Source organism: Corapipo altera, unplaced genomic scaffold (assembly GCF_003945725.1).
Source record: "Corapipo altera isolate COAL_440 unplaced genomic scaffold, ASM394572v1 44b, whole genome shotgun sequence".
In the NCBI taxonomy this organism is placed as follows: domain Eukaryota; kingdom Metazoa; phylum Chordata; class Aves; order Passeriformes; family Pipridae; genus Corapipo; species Corapipo altera.
Genome location: NW_020884932.1, coordinates 3,894,064 through 3,909,447, shown reverse-complemented (window position 1 = coordinate 3,909,447; position 15,384 = coordinate 3,894,064). Strand labels below are relative to the sequence as shown.

Here is a 15,384-nt window from a genome sequence, read left to right as displayed (position 1 = left end):
TCCTGCAGAAAGAGCCTGAAGTTTCTCTCCCTCTCTGCAAAAGGCTGCCTTGTTTGTGCCTCTGCCCTGTAACAAACAAGAAGATAAATGAGACATTTATGCCAAAGTAATAATTCTAAATCTGTTGTTTTGACCTCTAAGCCAAATTTTCTGCATTACATGCCATTGGCTCAGATAAAACAGTACATTTTTTTCCTGCCAACTGAACCCTGCAATGTGTGCACAGCTCTGTTCAACAAACTGCTCTATCATTTATCTCTGAACATACATGTATTGGGAAGCAGAAGGCAGAGGAAATTTGGCACTACGAGGTATCACTCCCCCCCAACCCCTTGTTTCTTAGACCCTCTTGGTTTTCTCTGTCAGGGAAACAAATACACATTTGGACACAAACCCAGCTACAAGCAAAATTAGAAATCCTCCCTAGAATGAAAACAGCAGGACAGTGGTTATAAATATCTGGAGGACAATATGCTTTACCTTAATAGGTAATTTTGTATATTTATTGGAGTAGAGGATAGTCAGTGTTCCATTGGAACAGAAATTTTAGGACTGAAATCATGAGCAACCTTGACTTCTCAAAGTCAAGTTTGTCCTGGATGGTGTCCAAGATGAACTCCAATTGACCTTAAAAGCACTACTTACTTTTTAGCTAGAAACCAGAGCTTCCGCTAGACAGGCAACACTGTCCAAATAAATATTTATTTTTCTGGCAGATAAAATAGTCTTACCACATTTACTGCAGCGACACAGATGACAGGAAACCTGCAGAGAGGCATGTGTTCTCCCTGGGTGAACGACAGAGCTGCATACCCTTTGTCCCCATAGCAGCTGATGGTCTGTGGGACTGGGAAATTACTTCAGTCTGCAAAAGGGGGGATTCCCCTCGGGTACATTTCCTCCCTGAGCGCAGGGCAGGACGGCATGTACCAGCCCAGGCATCGTGAGTCAAGCAGCCACAACTCAAAGAGGCTTGATGAATCAGAACAAGCCAGGCAGCAAAGCCCCAGAGCAAGCAACCAGTGCATGAAGGCCATGCAGAGCGTGGGGGCAGTGCAGGAAACCCCCCCTGCTCTGGATGGTTTCTTGCAAGCCTTGCCACCCATCGAGGTGTGTGCACGTGAGGGAAGCACCACTACTGTGGGGGCCTCCCTCCAGTGACACTCTTCTTGAGAGTGCTGGGAATCCCACGCCACCACACACCCTCCCCTCCATCCATCCATGTCACCCTGGCTGGCTGCTGCTGCTTCCAGTTTCCATCTTGGTACAGACACTGCCACAATGGGATAGACTTGAGCTTTCATGACTGGTTACTCTCCTGCACATAACAAGCTGAATTAGGCTCTCGCTTATCCTCCCATGACTCCCTTTTTTATTTTGTATTGGAATACAGTATTTTCTACTCAGCTCCAGGTTCCCCGATCTTTTTTTCCCCTCCCTATCATCTTCCCTAGCTTTATTTTTTAATTTTACTTTCCATTTGAAACCCTTTGCCCCAACACATCTACTCAGCACATTTCTCAGTTACAGCCCAGGTAAGAGAGAAAATGGGCTTCACTTTGCTAACCTTACCTTAGCTTCTTTCCACCTTTCTAAATCTCACCTGACATCTACACCTTTTTGTCTTACACTGGAAACCTTTTGGAAAGGGTTGACTTTTAGAATAAGCAGCAAGTAGTTGTTCTTTCAACCCGTCCCATTAAAGATGGGATTAAGCTAATTTTTAACCAAATGCAGACAAACATAAACAGAAGTAACCATGGATACCTCTGCGATCACAAGTACCTTTGTAACACTGGTCTCCAAATAAAGGTTGTAAAATTCATTCTAAAAAGAGGATCTAAAGTGTTTCTTTCTAAAGCACCAGTTGCACAGTAGTAATGTCAGAAATTTAAGACAGCTCGAACCTGCTGCTGGATTATTTTTAACAAGAGCTTTGGGTACAAGGGCAGTTCAGAGGCGTCCCGGCCATAGAGGGTGAGAGGTCCCTGAAGCAAAGTCCTGGTTGCAGCCAGGAATCCTCTCCAGGGGAGGAGATTAATGAATTAATTTTGAATTAATTTATAAGAGAGGACAGAAGAGTGAGATGCTGACTTCTGAGCCTTTACGAAACTGCCATTACATGCAAAGACCACTTTTTCTTTTCAATTTTCGGTTAGATGATGGTGAAGTGCTATACTGAAAACATAGGTGAGGCAGGGCAGCTGGTGTTGGACAGCTGGGAAATGAGCACAGTTCAAGGTTCAGCTATTATTAAAAAGCATACACATCTTTCTATATTTATTCCCACTTTACAGCTCCAAATAAAACACATGCAGTCCTGATGAGTTTACAACTCTAAATACAACCCAGGAGAAAAACCCTAAGCCTCATCTGGGAAAACCAAACTCATATATACAAAAGCAGCAGCAGATTATTTTTTTTTCTGCCACCACATGCACAGCTACATTTCTAAAAATATGCTACTAGCGCTGGAGTTAAACATAATAAAATAGAAAAAACACTGTCTTACAAACACAGCCACAATTTAAAAGCAGGTGGCCTGCTCCTCACCCCAGTTCCATTACAGACCTCATTGAAAAGCCGCTTAGGAGGATCCACACATTGCAGCATGCTGTACACTCCAGCAAGCTTCAGGTGGGGGTCTGACAAGCAGCAGAGAGGTCAGCAGGGCCACTTGAACTATTTACTCTGTTTCTTGGTAGATTTCACAGGGCCCATCATCGCTGCTCCGAGCCCGATACCTCTGCACAATAACCAGTTCCACTGGCCTTCCTCAGACTGAAAGGCCAGAATGGCTGTAAAGTCTGAAGAGACAAACCCCTCCACGTGCCAGCTAAGGCATATTCACTGTCACTTTGAAAAAATACTCACATAAGTAAAAAAAAAAAAGTGGCTATAACTGAGAGGCAGAGGAATGAAAACAACCATCCCCCATACCAGAAGGCAGAAGCCTGGCACAATCCAAAATATCTTTTCTACATGCCTCGCAACAATCCATTCAAAAACAAACAGCAACCACCACCACCACCACCAAAACATACAGCTGTGGCAGACTCCATGTGGCAGATAATTCAATAACCACCTTCTTTTTCACCCCCTCTTTACACCAGAAAAATGTCAAGCCCAAAGAGTTAGCTCCAAGGCCTGGCCCCATAGCAGGCCAAGCAGGGGTACTCACTGCAGGCTCCACAGGTGAAGCAGCTGTCATGGTAGAGGTTGCCCATGGCCTGGCAAGCCTGGTTTGCTCCATACACTCCCTTGTTGCACTTCACACAGGTGCCTGGAAGAGAGAACAGGGAGACAGAGGTCAGAAGTGGGACCCAAGGGGATGTCTGGGATCACTGGTTGGGTGACAACACATGTAGTTCATCATGGTGGCTTGACAGCTTAGGACCATGTGGCTCATTGAAGCCACAAGGCACAGGTGACACCAGCAGCACCTGCCCTGAGAGACGCTGTTAACAGTGGTCACGACGGTCATCAAACCTCCACCGTGTAAGACTCTTGCAAAAAAATACACTGCACAAGAACAGCCCTGTCTGGCTACAGTGGAATCTCCTTCCTTCTCCCTACAACCTTTATATACATCTAACCCCGTTCAAGGACCCTCACAAAAGCCTGGGTATTAGTAAGTGGTGCTCAGAGCTGTTCACAGACCAATAGTTTCTGCTACTTATTGTATAAGATAAGCTTGATGGTTGCAACTGGTGTGAGGAAAACACATCTCTTCACTTAGCTCCCCCAGTCGTGTCTGCTGAAGGCCCTAAAGATTTCCCACTGAAACAGATGGACTACATGACACCTACCTCTCTTCCCTCTATCAGTCACACAGGTGCTATCTACAAACCACCTGTCTGCAGACATTCCTCTCACCTCCTGCAGGACAAGGCAAGAAAAACGTGAGTTTTAAGGAGAGGATACCGAGCAGCTGAGCAGGGCTGACTCTCAGGTGGCCAATGGGGTGAGGGAGAGCCAAGGAAAGCACATACAATCAACTTCTGGCTATAAACTGTCCCAAGTGCAAGCACAAGCTGTTCCTCATACTCAGGCTTCCCTGCCACCACTGTTACCTAAGGACCAGGGTCAGCTCTAGAGCTCCAGAGGGGGGAGATGACCACACTCAGCTCAGTTTCTTGCTGGCACAGCCAACCACCTTTCCACTAGCACCCATTCTGGATGTGGAGCTCCAACCCCAAACCCAAGCTGGGCAGAGAGCACAGGATGAGGATTTCCACCTCATGAGGAAGCCTCTGGGACCCTCCAGGCCTACCCAAAGGGGCTGGAAGTAGCACAAACGGGGCAGATGCACAGTGGGGGTGGAGAGGGATTGCAGGGAGAAGACTTTAGCACTGCAGATTCGCAAAGGTTGTTATGTGTTCACGTAGGACTTCTCAAATCTCACCACATTTCCATGTAAAACTATTTTGATAACAGAGTAAGAAGTGACAACAGAGTTTCATGCCCCCTACGCTAGAAGGATCTGCTCCCTCCACCTTGCAAGGAGAAATGCAGCAAGTTCACCCAAAACCACTAACGGAGGCCTGAGAGACAAAGTTGATTACCAAGGAAAATGACACATCAAGCCAGCTTACTCACTTCAGCATCACCCTGTGATTGTGATAGATCATTTTTAGAGCAGCATCACTCTTTAATTACATCTAAATTAAAAGCTTTAATTTGTGTTCAGGCAAATAAACACAAGTCTACCCAAAAGGGGTAGTGTGAAGGAAAAACAGGTGATGTGTTTCTGCCTCTGATTCACAATGACTCTGATGTGACTTCACCTCCAGGTCTCTCCTTCTACTGCTGCTCAGTCTCATTAACCCTGACTCTTAAATTCCCTGGAGCAAGGGACTGATGGTCACATCTTGCTCCTACTGGCCCAAGAGGAGGGACAGCATCATCTTGCTGGAGATCCTTAGTTATGCTGTGGTTAATAAAACGTGGCTTCTTTTGGGGCACCACAAGCTCCAGATTAATTGGAAAGGTCTGGAGAAAGTTAGGAAGAAACCCAACATGCTTACGACAGTGCTGAAAAGTAACTCCCAACTCTGGCAGCACCACGCTGGCACTCCCACGGTGAGTAAATTTCTTCCTGCATCCGACAGCCACGGCCATCAGTTTTCACAGGGATAAAAACACTCAGGAGTCTTTTGCAGTAGCATACACATGGCTGCTGAAAAGCAGGTACTTGATTTTCCCAGATTTTCCTGAGCAGACCTGGCTCTCTGTGCTGCAGCTGCCTGTGTGCATTCAACCAGCATGCTGAAAGCTGTCCCACTGCTGAGCCAAGCCCCACTGCACTCAGAGCCAGAGTCCAAACTGACACAAACCTGGACAGAAGTCTGCAGAGAATAATTAGTTACTTTGTTTTGTCCAAATCCAACCCTAACTGAAACACTAGCTTGGCTGTGGGCCCACCCCAGTACACAGACTGGCACCAAGTGAACAAAACTCGCTAACTCTTTTTGAACTGAGCAGGTTTATCTCATTTATTGAAAGAAACATTTTAAGAAAGCAAAAGATAAATCATGCAGGCATTAAAGAAAGATTAAAAAAAAAAAAGTCAAGGCAAAGATAAGAAAATTTGCCTTTTCAAATGGATGTGCTCTCCCAGGAATGCACACATTCAGCAGCAGCCTGAGTTTTTGTGCAATGATCTGACACAAAAGCTAACAACTCAAAATTTACTCTTGACTACAGCAATGCTGAGCAGAAAGTTTTGAGACCAGAAAACCTTCCAATTTTCCACGACACCCACCAAGCTTTCCACAGAGCCAATGTAGTTATTGCACTGCAAGTGTTGCATTTTCCCCTTCTCCGTGCCAATGAGTGGCTGCTCCAGAAAAATTCACCAGCGTGCTCCTATTTCCTCTTTTCCACAAAGCAGCTGGGTGACACTGACTATGGATGAGCAGCAAGAAGAAGCAGGAGGCAGAAGGCACAGCAGCTGAGTGCAGACACAGTGCCCAGCAAAGATGCTGGCAGGCATAAGCCACTATGAAATACGCTAATGCAAACCCCATGGAGGGCAGAAATTGCCTCTGCTGTCTCCTGTCCACCCTATTAAGCTTCAGAATGTAGGCACTGCCCCTGTGGGTTCCCCAGTGGGACAGATGACAGTCTGGCCAGGCCCTGCAAGAGCTGCCCAGGCTCCCGCATCCGTACTGAAACCTTCCTCCACCTCTCGACCTATACCAACCCCATTATCTTTCCTCCTTCCTTTCAGTACGTACTCCATTTCATCCCTGATTAACTCTTTTGCCCACTTTAAAAATGCAGGCCCCTAAACCATGGAAAATAAAGTCATAGAATGAAAGGGCTTTTAAAATAAATCGACAATGTTGTCTGTGAAAACTATAATGTGATAAATTACTCAACTATGTAGTAACCAGCCATGCTATAAATATTCATCCATGTCCTGTGCCAAGGCTGACAAGTGAAAAATGGCATTATGGCACATCTGTATCTAGTTTATTTTCTTGCATGTATTTGCTAAATCTCAGTAGCAAGTGGAATTACTCTGTAAATAAGTCTTTGCTTTTTCCAGATACAATATTCTGAAGTATTTTAAGCAACATACTTTAGCCTTCATCCCTGATTCTCAGCACACCTCTCTGAAAATGCAAAAAAAAAGGTGATTTTTATTGATTTTTCATTTCCTTTTGCCTTTTTTTTTATAATTCACTCCTGCTGTCACAATGATCCCGTTTTTTTGGCTTCAGCTATGCAAGGGAAAAGCAATACCTGCTGCTGATGGCAGCCAGTCGCTGAGCTCAGCAACACCTGGGTGAAGCCAGCCTGATGGAAGGCAGCGCAACAGAGGCCACCTCCAACCCCATTCCACTGCAAAACAGGCTCTGTGCCCTGCTCCACGCCAGCTCCAACAACTATTTCCCGAAACAGTGCTGAGTGTGCTTTCTGCTAGCCAGGGCGTAGTGTTAAAATGTCAGCAGCATCAGTCCAGCCCCACATGCCGCTGACACTAGTCAGCAATTCCGGGTAATTTTCTTGGCATGGAGCAGCTTCTAGCAGAAACTTCTGTCCTCAGCTCAAAGCAGAGCGATCCTGAGTAGCCACAGCTCAGCAAGATGCCCGATTCCTGTGCTCGGTAACTTTGCCACACATAACAAGAGTTCATGCGAGCGCTGATTCGAGCAGATATGCCCTCTGAAATTACAGGTTTGAACCTTAGACAACGTTATTAAGAAGAAATGAAAGGTTTCTCTTTTACCACCAGGATGACAAACACATGCACGGCACCAGTAAGTTCATGGCTGAGTACATGAGCAGAATGGTAGCCAGATCTGGAAAGGGAAAGGGATGGAAACTGCTGATTTCGGTTCAGTTTCTGCCGGCAGGGCAGCCGGCCCCGGACAACAAAGAAATCTCTGTTCCCTTTTGCATCATGCGGCAAGCAACCGCCCGCGCTGCAGCTGAGTGTCTGAACAAAGGGACTTTTGGGGCAGAGCTGGGACCAAAAACATGCCCTGTAGGCCACTTCCCAGCACTTGCCATACTGCATCTCTGCACTGCAAACCAGGAGGGCTGTCACCAGGAACAGCCTCGGCTCACGTGACCAGACAGGTTTGATGCAGACCTCAAGGGCTGTTAGAAATGAAAGCAAACCCGGTGCTCAGTCTGAAATGTCAGTCCCACCCTCAAAGTTCAACAAGTGCATTTCCATTTACCACCAGACCCTAAGCCACTGGAGACATTTTTTCCTCCAAGCGTTGCTATTTCACACTCACCAGAAGGAGCTGCATTACTTACTATATCCCACTCACTAAAAATTCAACATAAGCCATGATGAACAGGAGTATTTTCTGGGGTTTGTTGGTATGATTTATTTCCACATGCCAGACAGCATCGATCTACAAAACACGAACACAGCTGTGCATTTTTCCAGCAGCACCCCTCTTCTTTTCAGCAGCATCCTCTTCTCAGCAACACCCAGTACAGCCCAGCTTTCCTGTGCTCCTCGTTGGGTTTGCTAAGGCTGCTGCTTAATTTTGAAGGGCCAAATGCAATGGTGTGCTGCTTCCGTGGTGAGATTTCCTTGCCGTGTCAATTTGGTCCCAGATAAGAGGAATGCAGTGGCAGGATGATTGTGGTGGTGTGGGTTTGCATACGTGGCTAATCCAGAAACAGCACTTGGAAGAGTAAGTCTGTCCTACCCCTTGCATATGCTCCATGCAAGCCACATTTCCACAGTCAGATTGACTCTTCTCCAACAGATGTAACTGCCTTTTCCCCCTTCCTTACAGGAGACTGGATTTACGCTGAAGAACCCCCAGAGACTTTGCACATAAATACTTCTGGTATCACCATTCCCATCTGTCCACACATGCGCAGAGCTAATCTAGTAGACCCAGAAGTTGTACCTTCACAAGGGTCCTCCGCGCTAGAATGCTGCTCTGACACTCTGACAGGGAGGACTCTGTGAAGGGACAGCTTGTGCATTTCCAGCCCATCTACTTATCCCAGGAGAACCAAACCCTCCACTTGTACACACGTTTCAAAGACTGTCTGCTGAGAAAAGCCTTCACCCTGTCATACACAATGTGATGCTCAGTTCTGCTTTTATTTCAGAATTTATCCAGAATCTGAACTCACCTCCCCGTGGCTCACCATAACCAAGTAATTTCTGCAACAAATTCTGAGTTACACACATTGCATGCCTTGCTGTGCTGTTATCCGCTACTGCGCCATTGCTCTTGCTGAAGAGGTGATTTCAAGGGGATCTGGAGGCCCGGGTGAGACGGAGTGTGTGGAAAACCTGGCAGTCTGGTTCTGTTCACTACTGTGAACAGTGGTAGTAAAGATGTACAGACACTCTCTGCTCAAAGAACCACAGAGCTGGTAAACGCAATTTTTCTGTACCTTTTTCAATGCCATGTTCTTGACCCGAGACCTTGCTGTAGACCTTCATGTACACACTGCCAGTGAAGGACAAAAATGCCATTAAACTCATGTTAGTGACATTTTAAGTACCTTATAGTGACGTCAGAGATTATGATAACTCCAGTGCTACATGAATGAGGTTCCTTATTCCTTTCAATTCTCACTGCCACAGAATCCTGGCTGAAAGACGGACTGCTCCTCTGCCTCAACTTCTTCCTTTTTCTTTCCTTCTGATATATTATTCCTTAGCTTGCAAACCCAGCTGAGCTCCCCAGAGGAAGGGAGAAGTGCATACTGCTGTAATCTTGAAGAACCATATTCCAGGCCAATACTTATTTGCTTGGTTCCTTGCAGTGAGATAAGCTTTGCAATCCACACACACCCACTAGCCCAAGTGCCGCGATCCTTCCAGCTTTCCTTGTTCCACCAGGACCTGTCTCACCCTGCCTCCCCTCTCCTCTCTGCTGCAGGTAGGCATCTCCTTTCAGCTTTGGTACTCTCCCAGGAGCAGGTAGAGAAGGATGCCTCTGCTCATTCCCAGTGGAAATGACGCCATTATCATCACCCATCACATACAAAACACAGAGGAACTTTCATTTTAATCAGAAAATTCTCCACTTGTCAACCCTGAAATGCCCTTGTTGCTGCCAAAGCATCCTGGTGCAGCACCATCAGCAGCGTTCCACAAAGTCCATGGGTGTGTTCAGCCCTAAAGTTAAACGAGCTGCGGTTTCAGCAGTGGTGAAACACTAACGTCACTGTGCACAACACTCTGAAAGAGCACTGCTGGCCTTTGAGCTGCCCACACCCATTCAAAGGTGCTGGGTCTCCACAGGGTTGAGTGATTCAGCTACTGCTCTGCTTCTGCCAAGGGGAAAAAAATCTGCAGGCTTTGCTATGAGATCTTCTCTGCCCAACTGCTGGGAAGCATCCCAGTTTTTCACTGCAAAACAAGATGCCCAGGGCCCTTCTAAACACCCACAGCTCATCAGTTCTGCTGTAAGTACCAAGGAAGTCAGAATTCAACACCTAACAAACGCAACAAGAAAAAATGGTTTTAAAAAGAACTCTTGGTAAGGGTGTAGATAATCCCCCATCAGGTGGAGATTTCCATCTAGCTATACAAAATAAGCACTGGTCAAAATGTCATGCAACATGTTACGCCTCTAAAAGCACCCATCTGTGCCTGCAGACGGAGGAACTGTGTGGTACCATGGGCTCTGCTAAAACGGTCAAACCTCCCTGCAGACCCCTCAGCACACCTCAGCCAGGCCTCTCCTCTACCAAGTCACTTCCAGGTAGTGCAGGCAGATGCTTGGTTTGGTTATGCACCTGTCTGGATCTCACCTGAAAACTTATGCAGCACCAGTCCTTGGGATGGTGATGCTTCACTTAACCAAACATCTGGGTTGTGCTACTGAAGCTGTTGCAACTCTGCCATTCACTCCTGTTTAATTAATCTTCTGTTTCGCCAAGGGAAGATGAAGGCTGGTTCACCCACAGTAACACCATGGAAAATCAGTGGGATTCCTGCATGTTCCCTGAAAACAGTACACCAAAAAAACCCTCAATAAATCCTAGGCTGGCTTCCAACAACACCTCCTGGGGACACGGGGCCCCTTCCCCGCACAGGAACCAGCCTCTCCAGGGAGCAACTTCAGGTTTTCCCTCCCCAGGCTTAAGATCTGGATGATACCTGAGACTCCCTATGTCCTCCTTGACAGCCCACATAAATCAAGTCAGCACTTCAAAAGCCCTCATGGAGAACCCAAATTCCTCCACAGACACGTGAAGCCTATGCAGCTCACACATAGGTCACTATTTTTAAAAAAAAAGGAGAAAAAGAAAGAGAACTCTTGGCTTTGTTTGCTTCTTTCCTTTCACTTATTACACATACCCTGAGCAGACAAAAAGCATTTTGCACAGCAAGCTGGTGCTGACAGATAACCAGGCTGTTACTCCTCAGTGGAGCATCCTACCTGTATTATACGTAGTCCCTAGCTTATCCTTTCCTAGGCTTTCATTTACAAACACACATTTTAACAAGGAAAAAGCAGCTCCTTTACTGTGATCAGAATTAATTGTTCATTGTAAATATCTGGTCCTGACTGAGACAGACTGAACGACTGTATGTTAACATGACAGTATGTTAACATGAGACAGTCTCATCTTCAAAAAAATCTCCTTGTTACAAAAGCAGCACGCAAAATTAGGAGAACTGAAAACGTTTTTGATAAAATACTTCAGTCATTTGCACTTCAGTCCTAGTTTAATTTCCTGGTTCCAATGTACTGCAAAGCTGTTGCAATAGACTTCCCTTCACTGGGGAAAAAGTCTGCAATGAAACAAACTATTGATCCTTTTTATCACTATTACATAAAAGTATTTATTTTCCATCCTAAAGTTGCTTGCTTGAGAGTAGGACACAGCACAAATAGAGTCAGAAGACCAGCTCGGCCCTTTATTCCTACAAAGGAAGTAAGGTAACTGCAAAAAATGAAAATAAAAGTGAGAAATAGAGTGGGAGGAGAAGGCCCAGAATTAAAATACCTCAGTACTTGCCCCTTCCTGTTCCTTGGTCCTCCACAGGGCAGATCTGCTGAGCCTTTCCCCACAGAGCTGTGGTTCCACAAAACTTTATATCTTCCTCTGCCATGACTCCATTGTTTCTTTTTTTCCTCTCCCTCTCTTCCATCCCAAATTCCTCAGACACTACATTCTGGTGCAAAACCTCCTGCCAGCAGGATGTCAAAATACCTCACTGGGGATCAGGCAGCCTCCATCCCTCCTCCCTCCCTGGGGCTCACTGGTACCTCAGCTGCCTGACCAGCTGGACTCTCTGTGCTGCTGAATTACTTCTGCTTCACCATAAATTTCCCATAGGACAAAAGCCTCCTTTTGCCTCTAACCCTTATTTTGTGACAAAAATGTAAAAATAATCTAACCACTGACTGGGTTCCCCTGCTTCCTCACCCAATCCCCATGCACATTTTGGATGAGGTACGATCCAGACGGTTTACTTGCACCGTGAGGAGAAGACACATGCAGCAGGCTCTGCTGGAGAGACCCCTGACACGTCTCCAGTGGACCTGAATGCCACCTCCAGAAAAACATTCCCACTTTTGAGCACCACTTCCCACGAGACTGCTGTCCCAACCCCATCTCCATTACCAGCTTTTGTCCCAGCATTCAGCTGCCCCCCCCAAGGCTCCTTGAGCCCATTCAAACCGCACGCTGCCCGCACAGGACGGAAAGTGCCCAAACATGTTTCCAGGCCAAAGCACCCTAAGTACAGCAACTCAACACATCACTTTTCTGAGACAGGAAAAAACTGTGCTTGCCCTGCCACAGGGCTGAATCCAGTCTCAGATACTAAAAAAACAGCCCCAGTACAGCCCTCTCCGGGCAAGTACTGCGGCCTGATGCCAAGACATATTTTGTTACGCAATTTGCAGATGGGCACTCAGTGGGCCCTCCAGCTACATCCTCAAAGTTTGGTGTGAAGCCCTTGTGTGGCTCCGACTACTGCTGAGCCACCCACTAACCCCACTGGACATAATCCTGTGTAACAGCACCCGTGAAGCCTGAGATGCAGACTCTTCCTTGGCACCAAGCTGGAGAGTTTAATCTGTCCCTGCTTCTACTTCTGTGACTGCAGGTCTAAAACCATGAGGAAAGTCCATACACTAGACCTGTTCCTGTTGTTTGTTGAGCTAACTGTGAAGTTTTCAGCCTTCCCAGCAACTCTGGGTTTCCCTCTCCCAAAAGCTGAACTGTTTTATCTGCTGTTAAATTGTAAAGTGAAACAGCAAGGAAAGGAAACGCTGAATTTCCCCCTCATCTTCTGCCATCCCGGCAGGACATTTAATATTCTCACTGGGAGACCCTCACAGGTAAGTGGTCCCTTTTCACTGCCAAGCGCCAGCAATAACCTCTGGCGGCGGTCTGGACTTCTCGCAAACCCAAGATTTAGGGAAGAACATGCCTGTTTTTCTGCCATTTTCAGGATGCATCAATCCTTTCAGTGCTGATGGGAACAAGCTGCCAATCCTGGCAACTTTGGGAAACCACCACTCTTCCCATCCCCAAGCAACACCTCTTGAAGAGATCCTGCAAGCATACCTGGCTGTGGCCACCTCAGTGAGGGGTGGTTGCCACCAAGCCTCCCCTGAGCTCTGTGCCCTTCTCCACAACTGCAGTGTACGCAGGCACAACTCTTCTGCAGGCTGGAGGGCTGCCTTCCTGCCCATGCATGGTCTGGTCACATCCTTTTAATACATGGAGAACCAGGAGTACTGTCAAGAAAAGTTAAGTGCCTCCCTGCCGGCAATGAAGGGCACTTCAAAATATAGCTGCTCCAGCTTCTTTTCAGCGCTGTCCTTCCCCAAAGCTGCTAAACTACCTTTGCTTTAAAATTAAAGAGGTAGGATTAAAGGAAAAGGTGTTGGAGGAGGAAGAGCTTCCAGTCCCTGTCATAAATAAAAGTTAAATAACGCACCCTCCCTCTGGGCAACTGAAAGAGCACAGCCAAGGAGAGCTCCAGGCAAATGCAATCCTGCAGGTCCAAACCCTGCAGTGACACTTTGCAGTGAGTCCTCCTCCTGGCAACAGGTGTATTGCCTCCTTACCAAAGTAATCGGCCTTTGGCCGAGCATCCATCTCCTGCTCCAGGCGCTGGGTCAGTGCCTCCAGCTTCAGCTCGGCCGCCGATGGCCCCTGCTCTGGCTGTGGGAGAAGGGTCTGGCAGGGCAGCTTCACCTTTGCTGTGCTGGAGCTATCCAGGTGCCCGGAGTCCGACCGTGGCCCGCTCACACCCTCCGGGCAAAGCGGCTGTGGAGCATTTGGAGCCACCAGCCCTCGCGAGGCCAGGCGTGAGGAGCCTGGCTCTGGGTTCACGCCACTGCCATTGGGCTTGTGGTTTTGCCCGTGGGCCACAAAGTGGCCACCTGGGCTGGGGTAGGCAGAGGCGTGCTGGTAGTCTGCGCTGGGGGCACCGGGTGCAGAGCTTGGTGGGTAGGGCAGCGAGACACCCTGGTACCACAGCTGCTTGCCATCTCCTCCGGCTTTGGGACCACAGGGCTCAGAGGGGCCTGAAAACCCCCGGGTGGGCTGCACCGAAGGCGTCGAGAAGGACGAAGACCGCTGCTGAGGCGCGGCCTCCTCTGGCCCTGCCGAGGGTGCCGGGGGGGTGCGGGCGTTCGAGAAGGAGGAGGATCTCTGCCCGGCTGGCGTCGGGTCACGGCCCCCAGCACCTCGCCGGCCCTCGCCGCCATTCTCCTGCCCGGGGCTCCCGGGTTGCTGCTCCCCGCGCCCCGCGCCAGGCTGTGAGCACCCCGCTCTGGGCATCCTGTCAGGCTCCGCTTCCCAGCCCCGGCGCCCGGCCTGGCTCCCGGGGGCCTCGGCACGTGTCCCGCTCTCTCCGAAGCCGCGCTCCCCTCCCTCGCAGGGCCTCACTCGGGGCCCCTCGGCGGCGGGGGGCGGCTTGGCCCCCCGCGGCACCGGCGGGCTGGGCCGGGCGGCGTGGAAGGCGGCAGCCCCTCCGTTCATCGCGGCCATCAGCATCTCCTCCTGCTGCTGCTGCTGCTGCTGCTGCTGCTGCTGGAGGTGGATCTTTGCCATCTTCGTGGCGAAGACCCGCCTGGTCTCCTCGAACTCGGGGTTGTTGCCGGCAGCTTTGTCCACCCGAAAGAGACCGTCCTTGGAGGCCTCGTACATGTTGAGGTCCTCGATGAACTTGCTGGCTTCCAGACCCAGGTCGTCGTACTTATCCATCCTGCCTGGCTTAGTGGGATGACCCCCGCCTTCCTCCTCCTCCTCCTCCTGCTGCTGCTGCTGCTCCTGTTTCCCGCCGGGACCAGGGCAATGCCGGCAGCGGCGCCCGCTCCGTCCCGCCGCGCTCCCGCCGCGCCCGTCCCCGCGGGGGTGTGGCCGTGGGCGGGGCCAAGAGGAGGGGCCACACTGCCACGCCCTCGGACCCGCCTCCTGGCCACCACCACCCCCCCTCCCGCGCGCCCATCCCAGCTCCGTGGGGGCCGCGCGGGCGGGAGGTCGAAGGACGTCACGCGCGGCTCCAAAGACGTCACAGGGTGTCAGATCACGCTTGGGAAGGGGTTGGGAAAGGAAGCAGAGCTGGGAAGGGGGCTTGGAAACCCGTGCACGCGGCGGTTAAAGTCACCCAGGTGACCTCGTCCCACCTCTGGATAATATCCCTTTTCTCACCCTGCCAGCCCGGAAACCCTCCTGGAAAACCCTTGTAAAAAGTCACACCCGCCCGTTGTGAAGGAAGCCAGCACCCCCCCGTCCCCGCCGAAAGATTGTGAGGGAAGTCTTCATAATTATCGGAGCAATCAGTCTGTACAGTAGGAAATTGTATGAATTTTCTTAGTATAGATACAGAGGCTATGCTGGATAGTCATGCTTAAATGGGCACGCCTAAAGGACCTAGGATCATTGCAAGGAGGACAGCCCCTAACCTGA

General features: G+C 49.1%; 1 protein-coding gene across 1 annotated transcript in view; it reads right to left on the bottom strand.

Annotated features, from left to right (window-relative positions):
* Positions 1-14,812, bottom strand: part of LIMD1 (LIM domains containing 1) — a 33,484-nt gene extending 18,672 nt beyond the window's left edge. The window contains exons 1-2 of the mRNA XM_027659364.1: positions 13,536-14,812; positions 3,182-3,283 (exon numbers count right to left, since the gene is read on the bottom strand). Coding sequence (XP_027515165.1) covers positions 3,182-3,283; positions 13,536-14,679 — 1,246 coding nt within the window. The 5' untranslated portion in view covers positions 14,680-14,812. The remainder of the gene's footprint in view (positions 1-3,181; positions 3,284-13,535) is intronic.
* Between the last annotated feature and the right edge of the window lie 572 nt (positions 14,813-15,384).